The sequence below is a fragment of the Spermophilus citellus genome (genome assembly GCF_964194105.1).
Source record: "Spermophilus citellus genome assembly, chromosome: 12".
Classification (NCBI taxonomy): Eukaryota; Metazoa; Chordata; class Mammalia; order Rodentia; family Sciuridae; genus Spermophilus; species Spermophilus citellus.
In genome coordinates this window covers 82,923,244-82,941,174 of record NC_138198.1, presented here as the reverse complement: position 1 = coordinate 82,941,174, position 17,931 = coordinate 82,923,244, and the positions used below count along the sequence as shown (strand labels likewise).

Genomic DNA, 17,931 nt, shown 5'->3' with positions numbered 1-17,931 from the left:
TTTTTTTTTTTTTTTTTTTAAAGAGAGAGTGAAAGAGGAGAGAGAGAGAGAGAGAGAATTTTTAATATTTATTTTTTAGTTCTCGGCGGACAAAAGTTTGGGTTTTAAATTGGATGAGAGTTGAAACCTGACCGATGAGGGCAGGGTGTTTTGTTGGGGATGTGGAAAAATGGGTGGCCGATGACCCTGGGGGAAAGTCACATGCTTCCTTTTGACAGTGACATTTGCACAGCCCCAGAGGGCAGAATGGAACAAAAAGATGGGTATGGCACAGCCCCTGGTGCACATGCTAATAAGCCAGCTCTCTAGAAGCAGGATATAAAGCCTGCTGGCCAATTCCCATGGTGTAAACACTCCCACTCTGAGACTCAAGACACCAAGCAGCCCAGAGGCCTTACCTCTATCAAGTCCAGCTGAAGCATGCGACTGCTTGCAGCTGAAACCCAGAAGCAGGCGGGGCTCACCTCACCCCAGGAACGGGGACAGTCAACTTGGCGGCTCAGGTCAGTTGTGAAACTGAGGAAAAGGTGGCAGATAGACTGTTTCACCCAATAAAGGCGCAGGAGTGGCTGCAGGGAGAAAATAAAAGCCCCAGGAGGAGTGGGGCTTGTAGAAATAAGAGGTTTTGCCTGGTGTCTTGCAATCAGATTTCCCTACTGACACAACTGAGTTTTGTTTGGGTGTCGTGGTCGCTCTGCAGAGGGAGGCAGGTGATCCATTTTGGTGAAGCCAGCCCCCTGCTGTTGAATCACCAAGCCCCTGAGCCAGGAGGAGGAATTGGTATAGTGCAGAGGGGCTGGACAAGGTCAGCCAGGACAGCGTGCAGGGCTCAGTGAAGCTTCATCAAAGGAGGGAGCATTCTGTGGGAAGGCGCGAAGGACCCTCCCCAGGGAGAAGCCCACACACCCACACCGAGCAGCGATGGTATTCTCTAGAAAGCCAACACAGGACAGCAAGGGTGCAAAGGAGCAGGGGACAGTACATCTGGGAAGAGAAGTGGTGTCACTGGCAAACTAGGCACCGGGCCAAAGGCTGCCTTGAATGAAATACAAGGAATTTAAGACTGACAAGATCAGATGTGGGTCTCAGCAAGGTCCTTCTGGGGAGGGAGAGTTGACAGGGGTCAAGCAGCCAGGAAGCTCTCAGAAGGCGACCTCATCCCCCAGGGTACAAGTCCAGGCCAAGACAGTGAGTGTGGGCAGGGAGGGGCCCAGGGCCCTGCACACCTCCTGGGCACTGGGCTAGGGCAGAGGTGGCACCCTTTTTCTGGGACAAGACAGCGGGAAAAATAGCTTAGAGTTTTGCAGGTCATATGGTCTCGGTGGCGACTACTCAATTCTGTCATGGGAGCACAAAGACAGCCAAAGAGGACACATACACAAGTAGACACTGCAGTTTCCAAGAGTGTTATGTATACACAGCCACAGGGCCACCGTTTGCCAAACCCTGGCCTGGGGAAAAGGCGACACTGAGAAGATACAGAGGCCCAGGAAGGTGACAGGGTTATTATTCCCATTTCATGGATGAGAACCTGGTCAGGATGAGGGGCAGAGCCCACACCACCCTGGGGGAGGCCAGGCTGGTGCTCCCGAGGGTGACCCCATGCCCTGACAAGCCAGGGCCAGAAGTAAGAAGCAACAAAGGAGACGGGATCTGGCTAAAGAGGGGAAGCACAGGAAGGCACTGGGCAGGATTTCACTACTGTGGCCACAGTGATCCCTGTCCACCCTGGCCCTGCCTCTGGGTCCTCATGCACAAAGGTCCTCCCTGAATGACAGAGAGGTAGAAATGTAAATAAGGAAATCAGGGTAGGGGTGACCTTTGAGGTCATTTAGGTCAACTTCTGCCAGGTTCAGTGGAAGCCACTTTAACAAGCATTTGTGAGTCTGGCCCGCAGTCCACAGAGCCAAGTGAGGTGGGCAAGACGGCAAATTCTGGAGCCTGGCTGCCAACCCAGTTCCCATGTTCAGACTGAGAGACCTTGGGTAAGTTACTTAACCTCTCTGTGCTTTGAAACAGGAGTGCTGTATATGAATTCAATCCCTATAAAGTGCTTAGAATAATGCCTGTCCCATGTTTGTTGAATAAAAATACTGTGTCCTAGGCCATTTGCAAGGCCTCCCACAGGGGAGTGTCAGAAGAGTCCCACTCTGTGGGGGCTCAAACACCAAGTTCACCTCTAACCACACACTCATCACTGTGCTAAATGCTTGTTTGCTTACGTCACCCAACACAGGGACCTGGTTTTATGTCTCTATCTCCTACGACTAGCACAGTGATGCCTCATAATTGATACTCATTATGTTCCATGTTTGTTGAATGAATAAATGATACAAGGCATTAAGTCTCATTAGTAGAATTTCCTCTACTACATACCTGACAGATAACAAAGCACCTAATGCCACCCCTAGTCCACTGTGTGACCTTGAACTCCTGCCTTCTGGGGCTGAAATCAATGTCTACAAAAGTGCTTTGTGAACTTAAGGCTCTTTAGCCACTAAGTTATAGAGATCACTTCTGCCCAGAGGAATGGAGTGTTGACTGGGGAACTGACCACCTTGTCAGGCAAGGTGGCTTCCAGCTTGGATGGCCCTAAGTTCTTGTCCAGCTAGGAGACCTACAGCTGAGGGTTCCCTGCTACTCCAGTTCCCTCTACTCCACTCATTCATTCATTCATTCATGCACATTCTGAGACCAGTGCTGTGGAACAGACACACAGCTGCTTGGCGCCTAGAGTTCAATTTCCCACATGTCCCCATGCTAAACGTGTCCCAGGCCCTGCAGTGGGCCACAGGAATGCTAGATCAGGAAAAGAAGGCAGATTCATCTGTCCCAATCCTTTAATTCCACCAGGACTCCTAAGAACCCACCTGGCCCAGAAGGTAGGGTTCCCAAGTCTCTGTCCCACATGAGGTCACCACCTCACCCACCAGTTCTTCCCATTCTGCTCAAAGCCTCCTGTCCTCAGCCCCATCCACAACCTAACAATCTCCAGGCACGAGGGAAGCTCCCAGGCCAGCTGTGGGACAGTGTACAGAGCCCTGCAGGCTGCCCCACCCTTCCAGAGAGCAAAAGGTCACCCTTGAACTCGCTGCTCTCACTGGGCACTTGCCAGCACAGAACAGGCTGCTCGTTTATTCTGCCTCCTGAGCTCACCCACATCACAGGCTCTAGGAGGACAAGGACGGGGGAGTGGGCGGGGACCGGGATGCCTCTGCCAGCAGCTAGGGCCACTAGTTGACGGCCTAACTCCCAGCCAGGCACAAACCAGGCGTAGACTTTGGAAAGTGTCCTGACCAGAGCCGGGCCTGGCCTGAGACTGCGTGCAGCCCGGGCTTCTGTAACTGCGGCTGGGAAAATGGCTCAAAGACAACTTAAGCAATAAGCTAGGGAGATCAAAGTCACATGGCCAGGTGGTGACAAAGTTAAGGAAGAATGACCATCTCCCTTCCCACTCGGATTCTCAACTACTGGTCCGGTCGCATTTTTCTTTTCAGGCAAGACACTGACATTAGTTTACAGCCAGAGCCCAGTTTCCACCCCAAGAGGGGCGGTGCACAAAGGAAGGGCAGAAGCCCTAAGTGGCCAGGGTAAGCAGTCAGGAATGAGCCAGAACTCAGCGAGCAGGGCTGAGTGACCTTGAGCAAATGACTTAACACATCTGAGCTCCAGTTTCCTCAGCCTTACAATAGGAACAAATCGGTACAGGATAAGCCTCCCTCCACAGAGCCTGGAGCTATCAAAAAGAAGAATGTGCCATTGAAGGGACCCCCCTCCCCCCCCCATCCTAAATACATTAACATTTGACTAGCCTCTGGAAGCTTTTAACACCCCCTGCCCACACTCAGTCTGCGTTCCACAACAAATGTCATTGCCACAGGCATCTAGTTTAAAGGGCCCAAGCCATCCCCCAGGCTCTCAGAGAAGGGCTAATTAACCTGCCTGGGATGGAAAGGCTGCCCTGGCCACAGCACTGGGACCCAGGCCAAGGGGCTCCTCTGCACCTTGTTCCCTCCTCCCATGGAGGGCCCAACTCTCCACGTGGCATGATTCAAACTCAGGTGTTCAGAAAAGGTAAAAGACGCTTGCCATTTCTAAGGACTACCCCAGTCACCAAGCCACCCTTCTGGCAGGCACAGAGCTTCTACCTGGGCTGGAGACGGCTGCTGGGCAGCTGTGTGGCCATCAGAAGCTCCAGGTAATGGAGTAATCAGGATTGCTGCCAGCGGCTGCCTGGGTGAAGTTTTTAAAGTAAAAGAAGCCTTAAGACACCTTCTAAGTTTACACTCCCTTTCACCCATTAACACCTTCCTGGTGGGAGTCTCACTGCTCCAGCAGAGAGGAAACCCAACAGGGGTGCCTCTGCACACCCCAGTGCAGGATCCCCAGGCCACAGTCCAACAGAACAGAGCCTAAGACGCAACAGCAAAACCGGGGGACCCAAACAAAGAGGCAAAACTTGCCAGGAATCACTAAAGGAGGTACAAGCTAGATATAAAGACAGGTAGTCAGGGTAGCTAGATAAATCGGGTCTGATGGAGAAAATAGAGTCCGATTTGAGCCCGGATTGGAAACAGCCCCTGGGAGACTGGAATGATCCTCAAGTCTCCAGAGCCCTTAGATACTCCCCCTCCCAGAAAGGTTGTAAATGAAGCAACTCTAGAGCAGACAGGGAGCTGCTAACCAACGCCCCTGGGCTGATGCTCCCTTCCCGACAACAACTCCCTTCCAGCCCACCTGCACCTGCACACCCCCCCCCACCCCCTGCCATTCCATCCACATGCCCCAGTCACTCTGCAGGATGAGGGGAAATAAACAAGGGAGAAGAATGGAGAACAAGGAAAACTTTAGACATAGAAAAGCAACAGGACTTCCTCATCCCACAGATTCCATCTTTGGGTCTGTCCCCTTCTTCCACCTGGGAGTCGTCTGTTTTACTGTCCTTTAATCAAGTTTCTTACTTTCTACTCTAGGCTTGGTGTGCTTCTCTGGTGTTATACTTCAACATTTGAGGAAGCAGGACTCGTCAAGGTAACCGGTAACCTGCGATATCAAATCACACCAAAGTGACCTGCAAGCTGTATCCCGGACATTTACAGTCAGCAGCTCAAACATGATAGGTGGCCTTACTGTGTGCAAGGCAGGGTGACAAGGGTTGAGTGCCTTAGGGAAAAGATGTCAGGCTTGGATGTCAAAAACTCAGGTTCCCTATGTCAAAATGCATTCTATTGTAAAATTAATTTAAAAAAAAAAAAACAACTCAGGTTCCTATCCTGGCCCAAATGGGGTCCACCCATTATCTTAAGTGCCTCTTAGTAGCTGGGCCAGTCCGAGGTAGTTAATAGGCCTCCCTAAGACCCACAGTCTCCTCACCTGTGAGAGAACTCACAGGTGGCTGTGAGGTTCAAATGTGATAGATGTCAAGGATCAGCATACAGAAATGGTGTGATCTTCACCTCTCTTCACTGAGCACACACTCATGCCTAAGCTTAGGCATGGAAATCTTCCTCCCTGTTGTATTTCAAAGTTTGGAAGTTCAAGCAATTCACCCCATCGGTTTTAATTCCTTGGACTGGTTTAAAGACTAAGCAGTGCTTCCCGCAATTTAATTTGTAAATGAATCCCCTGGGGTTCCGGTTAAAATGTAAATTTGGGTTGAAGCAGGTGAGGGTGGGGCCGAGGAGTTTGCATTTTTAAGAGCTCCTGGTGAGGCTGAGATCTGGGAGCTCAACTTTGGAGCAGAAAAGTTCTATGGAATTCAGCTAGAAATGAACCCAAGACAAATCTAATTTCATTGGCAAATGACATCCAGGTAAAGTAGTATACAGAAGCACACAGGCTGGCTTCTGAAAGGGAGCTCACTGGGAAGGGAGGGAAGGGAAGGGAAGGGAAGGGAAGGGAAGGGAAGGGAAGGGAAGGGAAGGGAAGGGAAGGGAAGCCCCGAAAACAGGCCCCACCCGTGCCTTATTCAAATAAGTTTGTACTTTAAACCAGGTGAAAGTACACTTCAGAAATCATAAAAGCAGTATACTTCAGACAATGGTCTGAAAAACAGTACATGTCCTAGGATATGCCACATTTGACCCCATTCCTCAGCCAAGTTGGGCTGGCTTAAAAGGCCTCTTCTCAAATTAATTTTCCCTACCTCCTCCCTTGCTGGCACATCAAATTTGATACTGTTTCTGTTGACAGTTGTCATTTTAAAAGTGCCTATCAAGTTGCCAGAGATGGACTGATTCAGATATAGTAAGATGAACATGATTGACAGGTAAGGATGCATCTTAATACTAACTCATCTTACTGTGTTGAAGTGCGAGGGATCAAGGAAAACATCCTAAAGGTTCACAGAGATGGGATTAGAGAGTAAATTGTGGATGTTCTTTGGCTCAGAAATAACAACCCAAGATAATCCATATCCCCTGAAATTAGCTGCTTAGAGAAAGAGCAAGAGGTAATCCGATCTCCAGCTGTTTGCAGCACAGGGAACACATCTGTCTACCAGGTGACACAGGCCAGCCCTTGCACACTGGCTTAAAATAACACGTATGTTTATTATAATTCCTGTCATGACCCACTGACTGCTGGGCTTGGGCTCAAACTCCAGAATTATGAGCCGGTGTGCAATGTCAAAGCAGTAATACAGGGCTGCCCAGAAACTGCTGAGTGTGCACTACTTGCCCAGAAAGGGATTCCCCTCCCACACACTCACCCGCTACTGGGGAGATGCATGCTCTAACAAGAAATGCCAGAAGCAGACTGTCACCTGTGCCCAGTGTCACTAATTCATCCATGCAATCACAAGGTTGCTTCCCAGACTCCACACCCCTGGCCCTTGAGCCTACAGGCACTTGAACTGCAATCTACACATCAGCACCGGCCTGATTTCATCCACCGCCAAGAGTCAACTTTGGATGAGCCGGCTTGTTCTTTGACTTGATTACAAGAAGTTTTCCAACAGGCTACCTTCTTACTTGGGCTAGAGCAAAACAGGCGCATTACAGGAGACAGGCTGTAATAGAGAATGTTCTTCCAGCTCATCTTGATGCCTTCAGAATCTTGCCAAGGGTCTACCCCTGAAGGGTAAACTGAGGCTAAATCAACTGCTAAATCAACCGAACCCAGGTGGAGTCTATGTTGTAACTTACTTCACAGTAGATTGACTTAAGATCAGAGCCTCCCAGGGAATAGGCATAAATCTCGCCAGTTGCTCCCCACTCCCGCTGCTACCCAAACTCCAAATCCCACACAAATCTAACAGACGGTCCCTTGCATATGGTAACAAGCTCCTGCCATTTCCTGAATAAGTAAATAAGAAACATTTCGTGGTTTTGCTAGTTTGCCTGCAGGTAAAATAAGCTCTTAACTAACTCAAGCAAATTCATCCTGGAATGGGGTACGGGGGCTCAAGGGAATGTAAAGACTTCCCACTTCCTAGGAAAGCAAAAAGAAAACGCCAAGTTTCCTCCTACCACAGCAACACTGAACTCAGGAACTTTGGAAGGTTCTCGCGTGTCTGCTACTAGTTCAGGCTCCCGCGCGCCGCCCAGCCGCGAGCCCCACCCACCGCACCACGCTGCGACCGCCGGCTGCCAGCCCAGCTGGAGGTCGCACCTCCGGGTCTGAACCGGGTTCCAGGAAGTCAGGATCTCCTAGTGCTGTGAGGTTCGGGAGCCCCTTTTTAATGGGTTCCTGCAACTCCCAACTCCCGGGCCGTGACATTAACAGGGTGCTCCTGCTCTGCAAGTGCCAGGTTCACAAACACACGTGTGACCACACACCCCCTGGACTCTCTTCTTTCGCGTGCCCCAAATGGTTTGGAATTCGGGCCAGAAGCCCTGGATCCAAATGGACGCGGGAAAGTGGGAGCTACCAGTGCGTGTAGTACAGTCTAGAGACTACCCGGAGGCTGGGCGTGCCGGGGGGTGGACAGCGACGCAGAGCAGGGCGCGTGTAGCGTCCAGGGTACTCACCGAGACCTCTGCAGCTGCTCAAAGGCGCTGGTGCTGCCGCTCTGACCCGACTGCTCCAGGGAGCAGTAGTTTTGGGAGATCTGCCTGGAGAAGGCGATGGGCAGGATTCCCTGAGTGAACGAGTTGAGACGGCCCCGACTGCCGCTCCCACTCCCGGGGGTCCCGGAGCTCAAGAAGGCGGCTGCCGGCACCTGCACGGTGGTAAAGGCATCGTCCTCCTCCTGCTCGGCACTCCCGGGCCCACCCAGCAGCTGCAGTTGAGAACAGGCGGCTAGAGGCGCCGACCGGGACGTTTGCAAAAGCTCCCCCGACGTCCCGCCCGCGCCCAGAGGGCTAGCGAGCGCCCGCGACGCTCCGGGGCCAGGCAGGGTCGCGTGGCCGCCCGGAGCCAGGGACGGCAGCAACGAAGGCTGCAGTGGGAAGGGACTAGACCCAGTAGCCAACGCCGCGGCCGCTGTGCCCGGTGCGGCGAGCGCGCTGCAGCCGGCGGCCAGTAGGTTGAGCCGAGTCCTAGCGCCGTAAGCGCTGCCCGCTCCGGGCTTAGCTGCTCCGCTCTCCTCGCCGCCGCCCCACTCCTCCTGCAGCGGCGGCCGTCCGTCCAGCGAGATGTTGGTGAGGAAGGAGAGGGCAGCCTGGCGGCGCCGTGGGTCCATGCGCGGCTTCCGGGGGGGTTCGGGCGGCCGCTGGGCCGGTGCGGCGGCCGCGGACTGGGGCTGCGGCAGCGGCGGCTGCAACCCGCTGGTGCCCGCGGCGTCGGTGCCGGCGCTGCCGCCGCTGCTGCAGGCGGCTGTGCCGGCGGTGGCGGTCGCCGCCGCCATTGTGTCCGTCTGCGGCGTTAGTTCCGCGATGCCGGGAGAAGCGAGCGGCGCCGAATGCTAAGCGGCTGGCGCGAGCCGCGGCGACCCGGGCTGGGTAGGGCGCGGGGCGCAGGCGGCGTGCGCGGCGGCCCAGCCCCCCCGCGGGCGGGCCATGCTCGCCCCTCGGTGCTCGGGCGGGGGGCGCCGCCGACCCACACGCGCGCCTCCCTCTCTCGTGCTGGTGCGGCGGCGGCGGCGGTTGCTGCTGCTGCTGCTGGCTCGCTGGCTGTCCGCCCGTCCGCGGGTCGCCTGGCTGGTCCGGCTCCCGGGCCCGGTGTTCGTATTTATAGGTGCGCGCGCCCCGCGCTCACGCTCCGAAGCAATAACACAGTATCACGTGTGGGGAATGAAACCTGGGAAGAAAACAAAGCCGCAGGCGGCGGCCGCTGAGGCAGGCGGCGGGAGGCTAAGGGGCCAGAGGAGGAGGAGGAAGAGGAGGAAGGGAGAGCTGGCGCGTGGCGGGGCTGTGCAGGTCGTCCCAGCTGCCTGCAGGGAGAGTTGGTGGCTCCCGGGGCGCGCAGAAGCCAGGTGCGGGAGGCGAGCACGTTACCCCGGCACGCTATCTCTGAGAATTGGGGGTGCAAACAGAACCTGTGAGTCACAGCGTGGGGATGTGCTCCAGGGAGACTTATGATTCTGCAGGAGAGTTATTTGGAGCGACACAGAGATTTGGACAAGTTAACTGGACCCTGCCTTACTGTTGGACCCGACCAATAAGTCTTATTAATAGTTATACCCGTAGGTCCGCAGCCCCACCTGAAAACGTAGCTAACCACTGAGGTGTCTCTTATTCATCCTCAGGCCAGGGGAGCGACCCCAAGATGAAGATATGCGCTGAGGAGCACGCATATTTTCCGTGTGATCGAACTGATTTACACCCCCGCCCCCCTATTTCATACTGCTGGAACTTTTCATCTCCCTGAGTAAAGACTAACATAAATTTTCACTTTGGCCCTAAAATGTGATTGGTTTTCTATAGAGACTGAGACGGGCTAAAACAGTCTCCTTTCTCCTTGTCGCCTTGCAAATTTTTGAGGATTATGATCTTTTCCACCCCCATAAGCCAGGACCAATATGGATAGCTACTCTGGCACTTATTTCATAAACATCCGTTTGACGCCTATCTTGTCTTCTTGAGATGTGGGTTATTTGCCAAGGACGCTATGACCCTTCCAGAGGGGCGGTTCCTAATCTAGGAGGTGTCGCAGCCCCAACCCCAACTCCACTCAGTGAGGATGGGGGTGGAGCCATCGCCTGAAGCAATCAAAAATCGTGGGGGGATTTCTATAGGCAGTTTGAGTGACCTCCCAAATGCAGTAAAGAACAACTGTCACACTGAATTAAACTCTGTGACACCTAAAAAACTTGCTTCACTTCTCTGAGGGAGAAGCAATGTGCTTAAGATCAACAGATTAATTTAATTAAAGGTTTAAATTTAGCCCTGGAGCTAATGGGTAACTCTACATTGAAATTCCACTCCATTTCAAGTTCAGGAAAGTAAATTAAGTAATGGAGAGCAAACACACTGTCCAGAGATGTGCAGCCAGCCTTGAGTAGGAGATAGGGTGTGTTTCAGGTTACATTTGCTCTGGGACACACAGGTCACATGGCTTTTTACATGAACATGAACAATTGTTCATATTTTCTGCCTTTTTAGGCCTTTTGAAAAAGTGGAGCTTGGTGTCTATTTACTGCATTCTTACAGCAGCTAAGTCAAAGCTTGGTGATCAACTTGGGGAAATTTCATCAGGATTTTAATTACTTTATTTACCTTGAAACATCCAAGTCTCTTTATTACAGTTGACTTAATTTACATAACTACTGGCCTGATTGTGCTAGCAGGTAGTATTTAATGAAGGACTTCAACTCTGCTCCTATAAAAGAAAGAACTTTCTATATTACAAAATGTTAAGCAGAGAGGAACAAAAATCAACAATCTCATCCATTAAAATACCTTAATATTTTGACTTGTCTTGTGTATCTTTTTATTTTTTTATTATTAGTTGTTCAAAACATTACATAGCTCTTGACATATTTTCATACATTTGATTCAAGTGGGTTATGAACTCCCATTTTTCCCCCGTATACAGATTGCAGAATCACATCGGTTATACATCTACGGTTTTACATACTGCCATACTAGTGTCTGTTGTATTCTGCTGACTTTCCTATCCTCTTGTATCTTTTTTAAACAAAATCAAAATCAGGCTGTTTGTATCATGTGGGTTTTGCCTCATCATCTTTCCATTTAGAATATTCTCCTAGAGCATTGCTTTAATAGCTACACAGTATTCAGTTTGAGGAGAAACTATAAGTTATAAACCTGTGCATTTAATAAGTTGGTATTTCTACTTTTGCTATTATGAAGAGAGTGATGATGAGAAATGATAAGTCTTGCTACCATGCAATATTATATTCTTAAGTTAAATAGTTGCTGGGGCCAGTCACTTATCATTTTAATCCAGAAAACTGCTTCCTCGAATTCTTGCTGGCTGTTAAAATTTTTCATTAATCTCCATTACTTTACCCACTTGATGCAACTCTTTTTTAAGTGTAAAGTATGCAAACTAATTTCAAATATTTATTAAAGCATTAAATAAGAATCAATGTCTATTTTACCTCAGGCTTCTATGATCCCTTATGAAGTACATAAAAGTTGTGATTTATTGTCTTATGACCACCCTGTGATGATGGAGAGAGCATTATCATTAATATTTTAAAGAGAAGGCTCAAAAAAAATAAATGAATAATTTGCCCCTGGTCAAGTAGACCAGAGTGGCTGGGCCAGCAGACAAACCCGACCCATTCCAAGACCCTTTTACATTCTTGCGCCCTCTGCTGGTAAGGATGTTCTGCAGGAAGGGGCAGTCTCTAGACGTCATTGTATATTCAGCCTTAGGAAGCAACAATAATGGAAATAATACAAGCTTTGAGGTAAGAGGGTCTGGGTTTTGAGAGTCACTTAATCTCATTGAGTTTCCTCTCTGGGTTACTGTGAGAAAAAAAATGAGACTACATGAGGAATGTTTTGTAAACCTTACTTTAAAAATGTCACTTGTTATTTCTACTATCCTAATCTACTTAGTCCCTGAATTATCCCAAATTCATTTATTTTTCAACTATTAATTAGTCAATCAAGTATTATTGAGCTATTCCTATGATTACAGTACCATCTGTGACAAAGGGATAAAAGAAGGGTGGCCTTAAGCCCTGGTACCTTTGATAGCTGAAATAGTAGAAAACAAAAGCTCAGGACACATTTAAAGGAAAGTACAAAGTCAACTCTGATTAAAGTGTCAAGTGAGCAGTATGTTATCAGAATATGGAAAAGGAGCTTTTAATTTGAGCTGATACCTGTAGGGGAGGGTGTTAAAAAAAAAAAAAGCCAGGATTTGAGCTGACCTGGGAGATAAAAGAGGCAAGAAGAGGCAGTTAGCTAGAGTTTAGATTGCTCCACAAAGGCCCATGGAGTGTCAAAATATTGCTCTTCAGGGAGGCACTGTTGGGAGGTAGTAGACCTTTTATGAGGTGCGGCCTAGTGGGAGGAAATTAGGTCATTGGGGACATGTCCCTGAAGAAGAATATGGGTCCCTCCCTGGTCCCTTCCTTTTTCTTTTTCTTTCTTTCTTTTTCTTTTTTTGTACTGGGCATGAACCCAAGGGCATCATGCATGTGCATGCTAGGCAAATGCTGAATCTCTAAGCTATACCCCTAACCCTGTCCTTTCTCTTATTGTCTTTCCAGCCATGAGGTGAGCAGTTTTGCCCTACCTCATGCTCCCACCATGATATGCTTCCTTACCCCAGGACCAAAAGCAATGGAGCCAACCAATCATGGATGGAAATCTATAAAACTATGAGCCAATATAAACCTATTCTCTTTATAAATTGATGTCTTAGGTGTTTATTATAGTGACAGAAAGCTAACACAAACTTTGCATACAAATTCCCTGAGTATTATGGGTATGGAGAACTAGAACTTGGAATATAATTCTTTACTGCCAAGTCCCCTTCACTTTCATATTGCTCCTTTCAAGTTTTCAGTCCCAATCTGAAAACGTACTTTGCATGCATGAACTCAAAATGCACTAACTGTTTAGATTGGAATATGCAGGGATAGGGGTCCATTGGGGGAGAAAAAGGAAGAAAGAAACTGCAAGTAATCAGTAGCCCTTAAATAATTCAGTAACCAAAATGTCTGAAAATTTCCTTATAGATGGTAGTGGACAGCCCTCATATGTTTTTGATATGGTGGAAAATAAGGTTTTAGATTCAGGCAAACCCTGGTTCCAACAGCATGTGACCTTGCTCCAACCTGGGCAAATTATAAGTTTTATGTGTTGGTAGCTTCATCTGTAAATGTAGGTTTAGCAATATTTTACCTTGAAGAGTTATGAAGATTACTGATAATATAAATTATGTAATTAGCACCAGAGTATCTGGCATTAACTGGGTAGCTATTAGAAAAATGTAAAATACAGGAGGTGCACCTTAAGAACAGCCAGGATGTTTTAGGTTCTAGGTTTCTGTAGTTTTCACTGGTGCCAGCAGACAGACAAGACCATGAGAAACTCTAGCTGTCAGCTCCAGTTCAGATCGGATTATTTTACTGTGTGTTCCACCAAAGTGCAGACTGCTACCCACTACTAAACCATACAACAGACTCTTAAATCTAAAATATACGCCTGGTGCCCCAAGAAACCTGCTGCTTTCCTCAATCCAGTAAAAGAGGCTGAGACTAGAAACGGGGACTGTCCAAGAGATGGTCCTCAATGTTCCTGCTCTTCTAGAAGTTTATCTACCCTATGGGGAATTACGATCACTTCTGTTGCCCTGGGAGAATGGGGAGGTGGAAGAGGATGGGGGAAGGGCTATTATGTCCCCTTTTACAATTTGGCATAGATAACCTTTTTATCTATTTTTTTTTTTGCATAATTTCCCCAGGACATCTGGGATTAGATATAACATTTAAATAAGATTTCACTAAAAGCTGAGGGATATTAGGTGAAGAAATAAACTCAACAAGGAATAAATATACAGCCCCAAAAAGCATCTTACAAAATATGACTTTCTCCTACCCCTAATCCCCATATTTCCTAAATGCCAACTTCATGCCAGTTTCCAGTTTAGTTTCTGAGTACCAGGAGAAAAGGATGTGGTCCTATCCTGGATCCCTCAAGCTAAGTAGCACAGAAAGTTAGGCTAATATGTATTCACTAATACATTAAGAATTTTTAAAAGAAGAAGAAAAGAAGAGCTTTATACACTGGGATCAACCAATCCCTGGCACACTTCCTATGTAAGAGGCTATTTCAACCTTTGTACCCCAGAGCCACCCATTTAGGACACTGTCTCCCTATAAGAAAAGGCCAAGAGGACTTTGCTACTTCCTGGCAGGGTTCTGTCTTCCACCTGTCTTCCTGGCTGAGGCCTGCCCTTCCCTTGATGATTAGCAATTAGCACCACAACCCCTGACACTCACTGTCCAAGCATAGACCCAAACAGGACCAGTTTTGTGTCTGGACTTCTGACACTGTGGAGGAAGGAGGAAGAGCAGTTATTTCTTTTTTTCTTTTTTTTTAAAGAGAAAGAGAGAGAGAGAGAGAATTTTAATATTTATTTTTTAGTTCTCGGCGGACACAACATCTTTGTTGGTATGTGGTGCTGAGGATCGAACCTGGGCCGTACGCATGCAAGGCGAGTGCGCTACTGCTTGAGCCACATCCCCAGCCCCAAGAGCAGTTATTTCACTGCAGTTCCTGCAAAGGGCCTTCCAGATTCTATAACTGTGTGAGAAGCTGAAGAACATAGATGATGCGGTGCCCAATGACTGTATGAACTTTCCAATAAACGTGTTATTGATTTATCGAGGGCAATGACTGAGGCCAAGAATGGGTTTTGGTACCTCGTCGATATGGGAAGAAGTATCAGTGTTCCAGGTAACCTTCCTCCACAGTCTTGTTGGAGGAGATGTCCAAAGACAACAGTGCAGATGTATTTAGTCTTCAATTTTCCTCTGATTCATCAAAATTCTCCCTTGGATGCAACTCAGCCAGTTGTGGAGAAGAGGGTATTAATAAGCATTCAGAAGAAAATGGTACATTTGACAAGTGGCTCCTATGAAGTATGAGGTTGCAGGCTTGAGCTGCAGATAGATCTGACTCGTCACCAAATCTGGAACCTCTGGGCCTTCGTGTCTATACCTCCAAGCTAGAGCAAATCCTACATCTTTTGCAGGATTATCATACAGATTAGAAACAAGGCATATCGGGAGTGGGGATATAGCTTAGTTGGTAGAATGCTTGCCTCACATGCAAAGGTCCTGGGTTCAGATCCCCAGCACCACAAAAAGAAAAAGAAACCAGGTATGTATAAAACACCAAGTGTGTAGCATACAGTGGGTGTTTGTGGGTGGTGGCTATTCTCATTATTTAGAGGCTGGTTATAAAAAAGAAACCTGGAGAAACATTCCACTGAACAAATGAGGAGTAAATATCTTGTTTCATGGCCTAATTGGAGAAAATACTCCATTTTCTCTATTCATACTAAAACTTCTTTTTTTTATATATTTATTTATTTATTAGTTCTCGGCGGACACAACATCTTTGTTGGTATGTGATGCTGAGGATCGAACCCGGGCCTCACGCATGCCAGGCGGGCACGCTACCGCTTGAGCCACATCCCCAGCCCCATACTAAAACTTCTGAAAACCAATACATGGGGGGCAGATTTTCCTATACCAACTAATTTTCCAACCCTCGGGATACCAACTGGGTATCCTGTAGTTCATTTCAGTTCAATTCTGATGTTATCTGGAAAGACTGTCCCAAAAGGCTGCCCTTCACTTCAGGCATTAATTACAAGTATCAAATACTCAGATTCCCCCCACTTTTGACTCTTGACTAGAAGCCGGGTCTGACAAGCTTCTCGTTGGGTGCCAGAAGTTGCTATGATGGCTCACAGAATTCTGGGAAACACTGACTTATGTTTATTTAAAAGGATATGATAAAGGATACTGATGAACAACCAGATGAAGAGGTGCATAGGGTAAGGTCTCAAGGAGTCCCAAGCTCAGGAATTATTGTCTTTATGGACGTAGGATACAATACCCTCCCACCATATTGGTGTATCACCAACCTGGAAGCTCTCAAAACTCTTTTAGGAAATTTTATGGAGGCTTTGCCACATGGGCAACTCAATCTCTGGCCCTTCTCCCCAGAGGATGGGAGTGGGGCTGAAAGGTCTAAGCTTCTCATCATGGCTTAGTCTTTCTGGCGACCAGCTCCCACCCTGAAGGTATCTGGGAGCCCATCAAGAGTCACCTCATTAGAACTAAGGATGGATGCTCTTATCACCCAGGAATTTAGGAGCTCTGTGTCAGGAACCAGGGTCAAAGACCAAATATTAGAACAAAACATACTCCTAGCACCCTTATCAGTCAGGAAATTACACGGTGTTTAGGTTGTCTGTGCCAGGAACCAGGGACAGAAACCAAATATACACTCCTCAGTATGTCACAGTGTCTAAGGCATTAACTACTATAGGAGAAACTGACATCAAAACTGGTAGGAAAACACGTTTCAGACACTTCCATGAAAACTTCATTCATAATCTAGCTGCAGAATTTAAATGATATTGGCATTCAGAAAAACCAATGAATGTTCTTTGTTGTGTTACCTTTATACTTGAATCATACCAGACTCCTGGCTTTATTTTCTTTGAAATAATACTGGGATGCACGCACAGCTTATGGACAATAAAGAAACCAGTTCTTGTGTATATATACAGCTCATAAACTTGTGACTTCCAGATGGCCTGTGTGCCTGGTTCTCTGGCCCGTCTACATGTACCAACAGGGAAGCGAGAGGCACTCTTCCCTCCCAGGTCTCTGACTCCCAGTGTGACAGCTTTATTCTATAGTGTTTGAATTCTCTTAGATCATTCTCACATCAGAGTGGAATGAATGTGGCCAGATTCTGGGGGAAACATCACCAGCTGCTCAGCTGGATTGGCTGGTGGTCCATAGTGGCCTTTGCTGTTGGATGGGCATCCAAGAAGAGGCAGCTCACAGAAAGAGAGATGCAAATGGCTAGAAACCAACTGGAGGAAGAAGGGAGAGCGAAGGACACTCATTCTGTTGATGGGGTATAAATTAGAATAACCTCTCTGAGAAATCATTTGGCAATATTTATCAAGAGCCTTAAGTTGTTCACAACTGAGAGCATAAGCTTTGCAGAAAGAAAGACTCACATTAAATTTCAACCCTTGCTGTGGTTTCAATCTGGTTTCTCCAGCTTTTGCTGGAGTTCAATCCCCATTGTGAGATGGTAAGAGAATGGAAACTTGTTCTGATGATAGTGTGTAAGGTGTGGCCTTTAGGCAGTGATTGGGATTAAGTAAGGTCATCAGGGAGGGACCCCTGTGATTAAATACTGGTGGCTTTGTAAGAAGAGAAATACCAGAGGAGACATCTCTTGCCATGAGATGCCCTGCTCTGCCTTGAGACTGTTGGCAAGTAGGCCATCACAGATGGCTTCCCTTTGACCTTGGAACAGAACCACGAGCCAAAATAAACTTCTTTATAACTTACCCAGTCTGAGGTATGTTATTAGCAAAAGAAAATGGACTACGATAGCCCACTATCAATGTGTTGAGCACATTCCTCTGTTTATTTGTGTTTCAGCTTCATCATTTGTGAAATGCAAATAATGCTGTCTCCTTTTTTTTTAATGCTGTCTCTTTATAGCACTGTTATGAGGATTTAGTGCTTCAAAAAGAAAAATGATTGGAACATGGTAAGCACTCAAGAATCATGGTTAGTGAAATAACTTCTAAGAAGCTATTGAAAAATGGGGTCAGAGATTGATGCACAAAAATAATTCATCCCAGTATTATTTAAAACAAAGCTTGGGAGGTAAAGATCCTAGATGTGGAACAATTATTTAAAAAGTAAATTATGATTTACTCATATAATGGGATATCATGCTTCTACTTTTTAAAAATTATCTTTACCAAATTTTCTTCATGATATGAAAAATGTTTTTTTCTTTTAAATAATGCTAACCAAACTAAACAGAATAAGCTGATTATAATATATCAAGTTTG

General features: G+C 47.5%; 1 protein-coding gene across 2 annotated transcripts in view; it reads right to left on the bottom strand.

Annotated features, from left to right (window-relative positions):
- Positions 1-9,872, bottom strand: part of CABLES1 (Cdk5 and Abl enzyme substrate 1) — a 110,700-nt gene extending 100,828 nt beyond the window's left edge. Inside the window, exon 1 of one of the 2 annotated variants that reach the window (XM_081262619.1) lies at positions 7,971-9,872. In XM_081262619.1, the coding sequence (XP_081118745.1) occupies positions 7,971-8,788 (818 nt within the window). In that variant the 5' untranslated portion in view covers positions 8,789-9,872. The remainder of the gene's footprint in view (positions 1-7,970) is intronic. The other variant, XM_081262620.1, reaches the window with a different exon arrangement.
- Between the last annotated feature and the right edge of the window lie 8,059 nt (positions 9,873-17,931).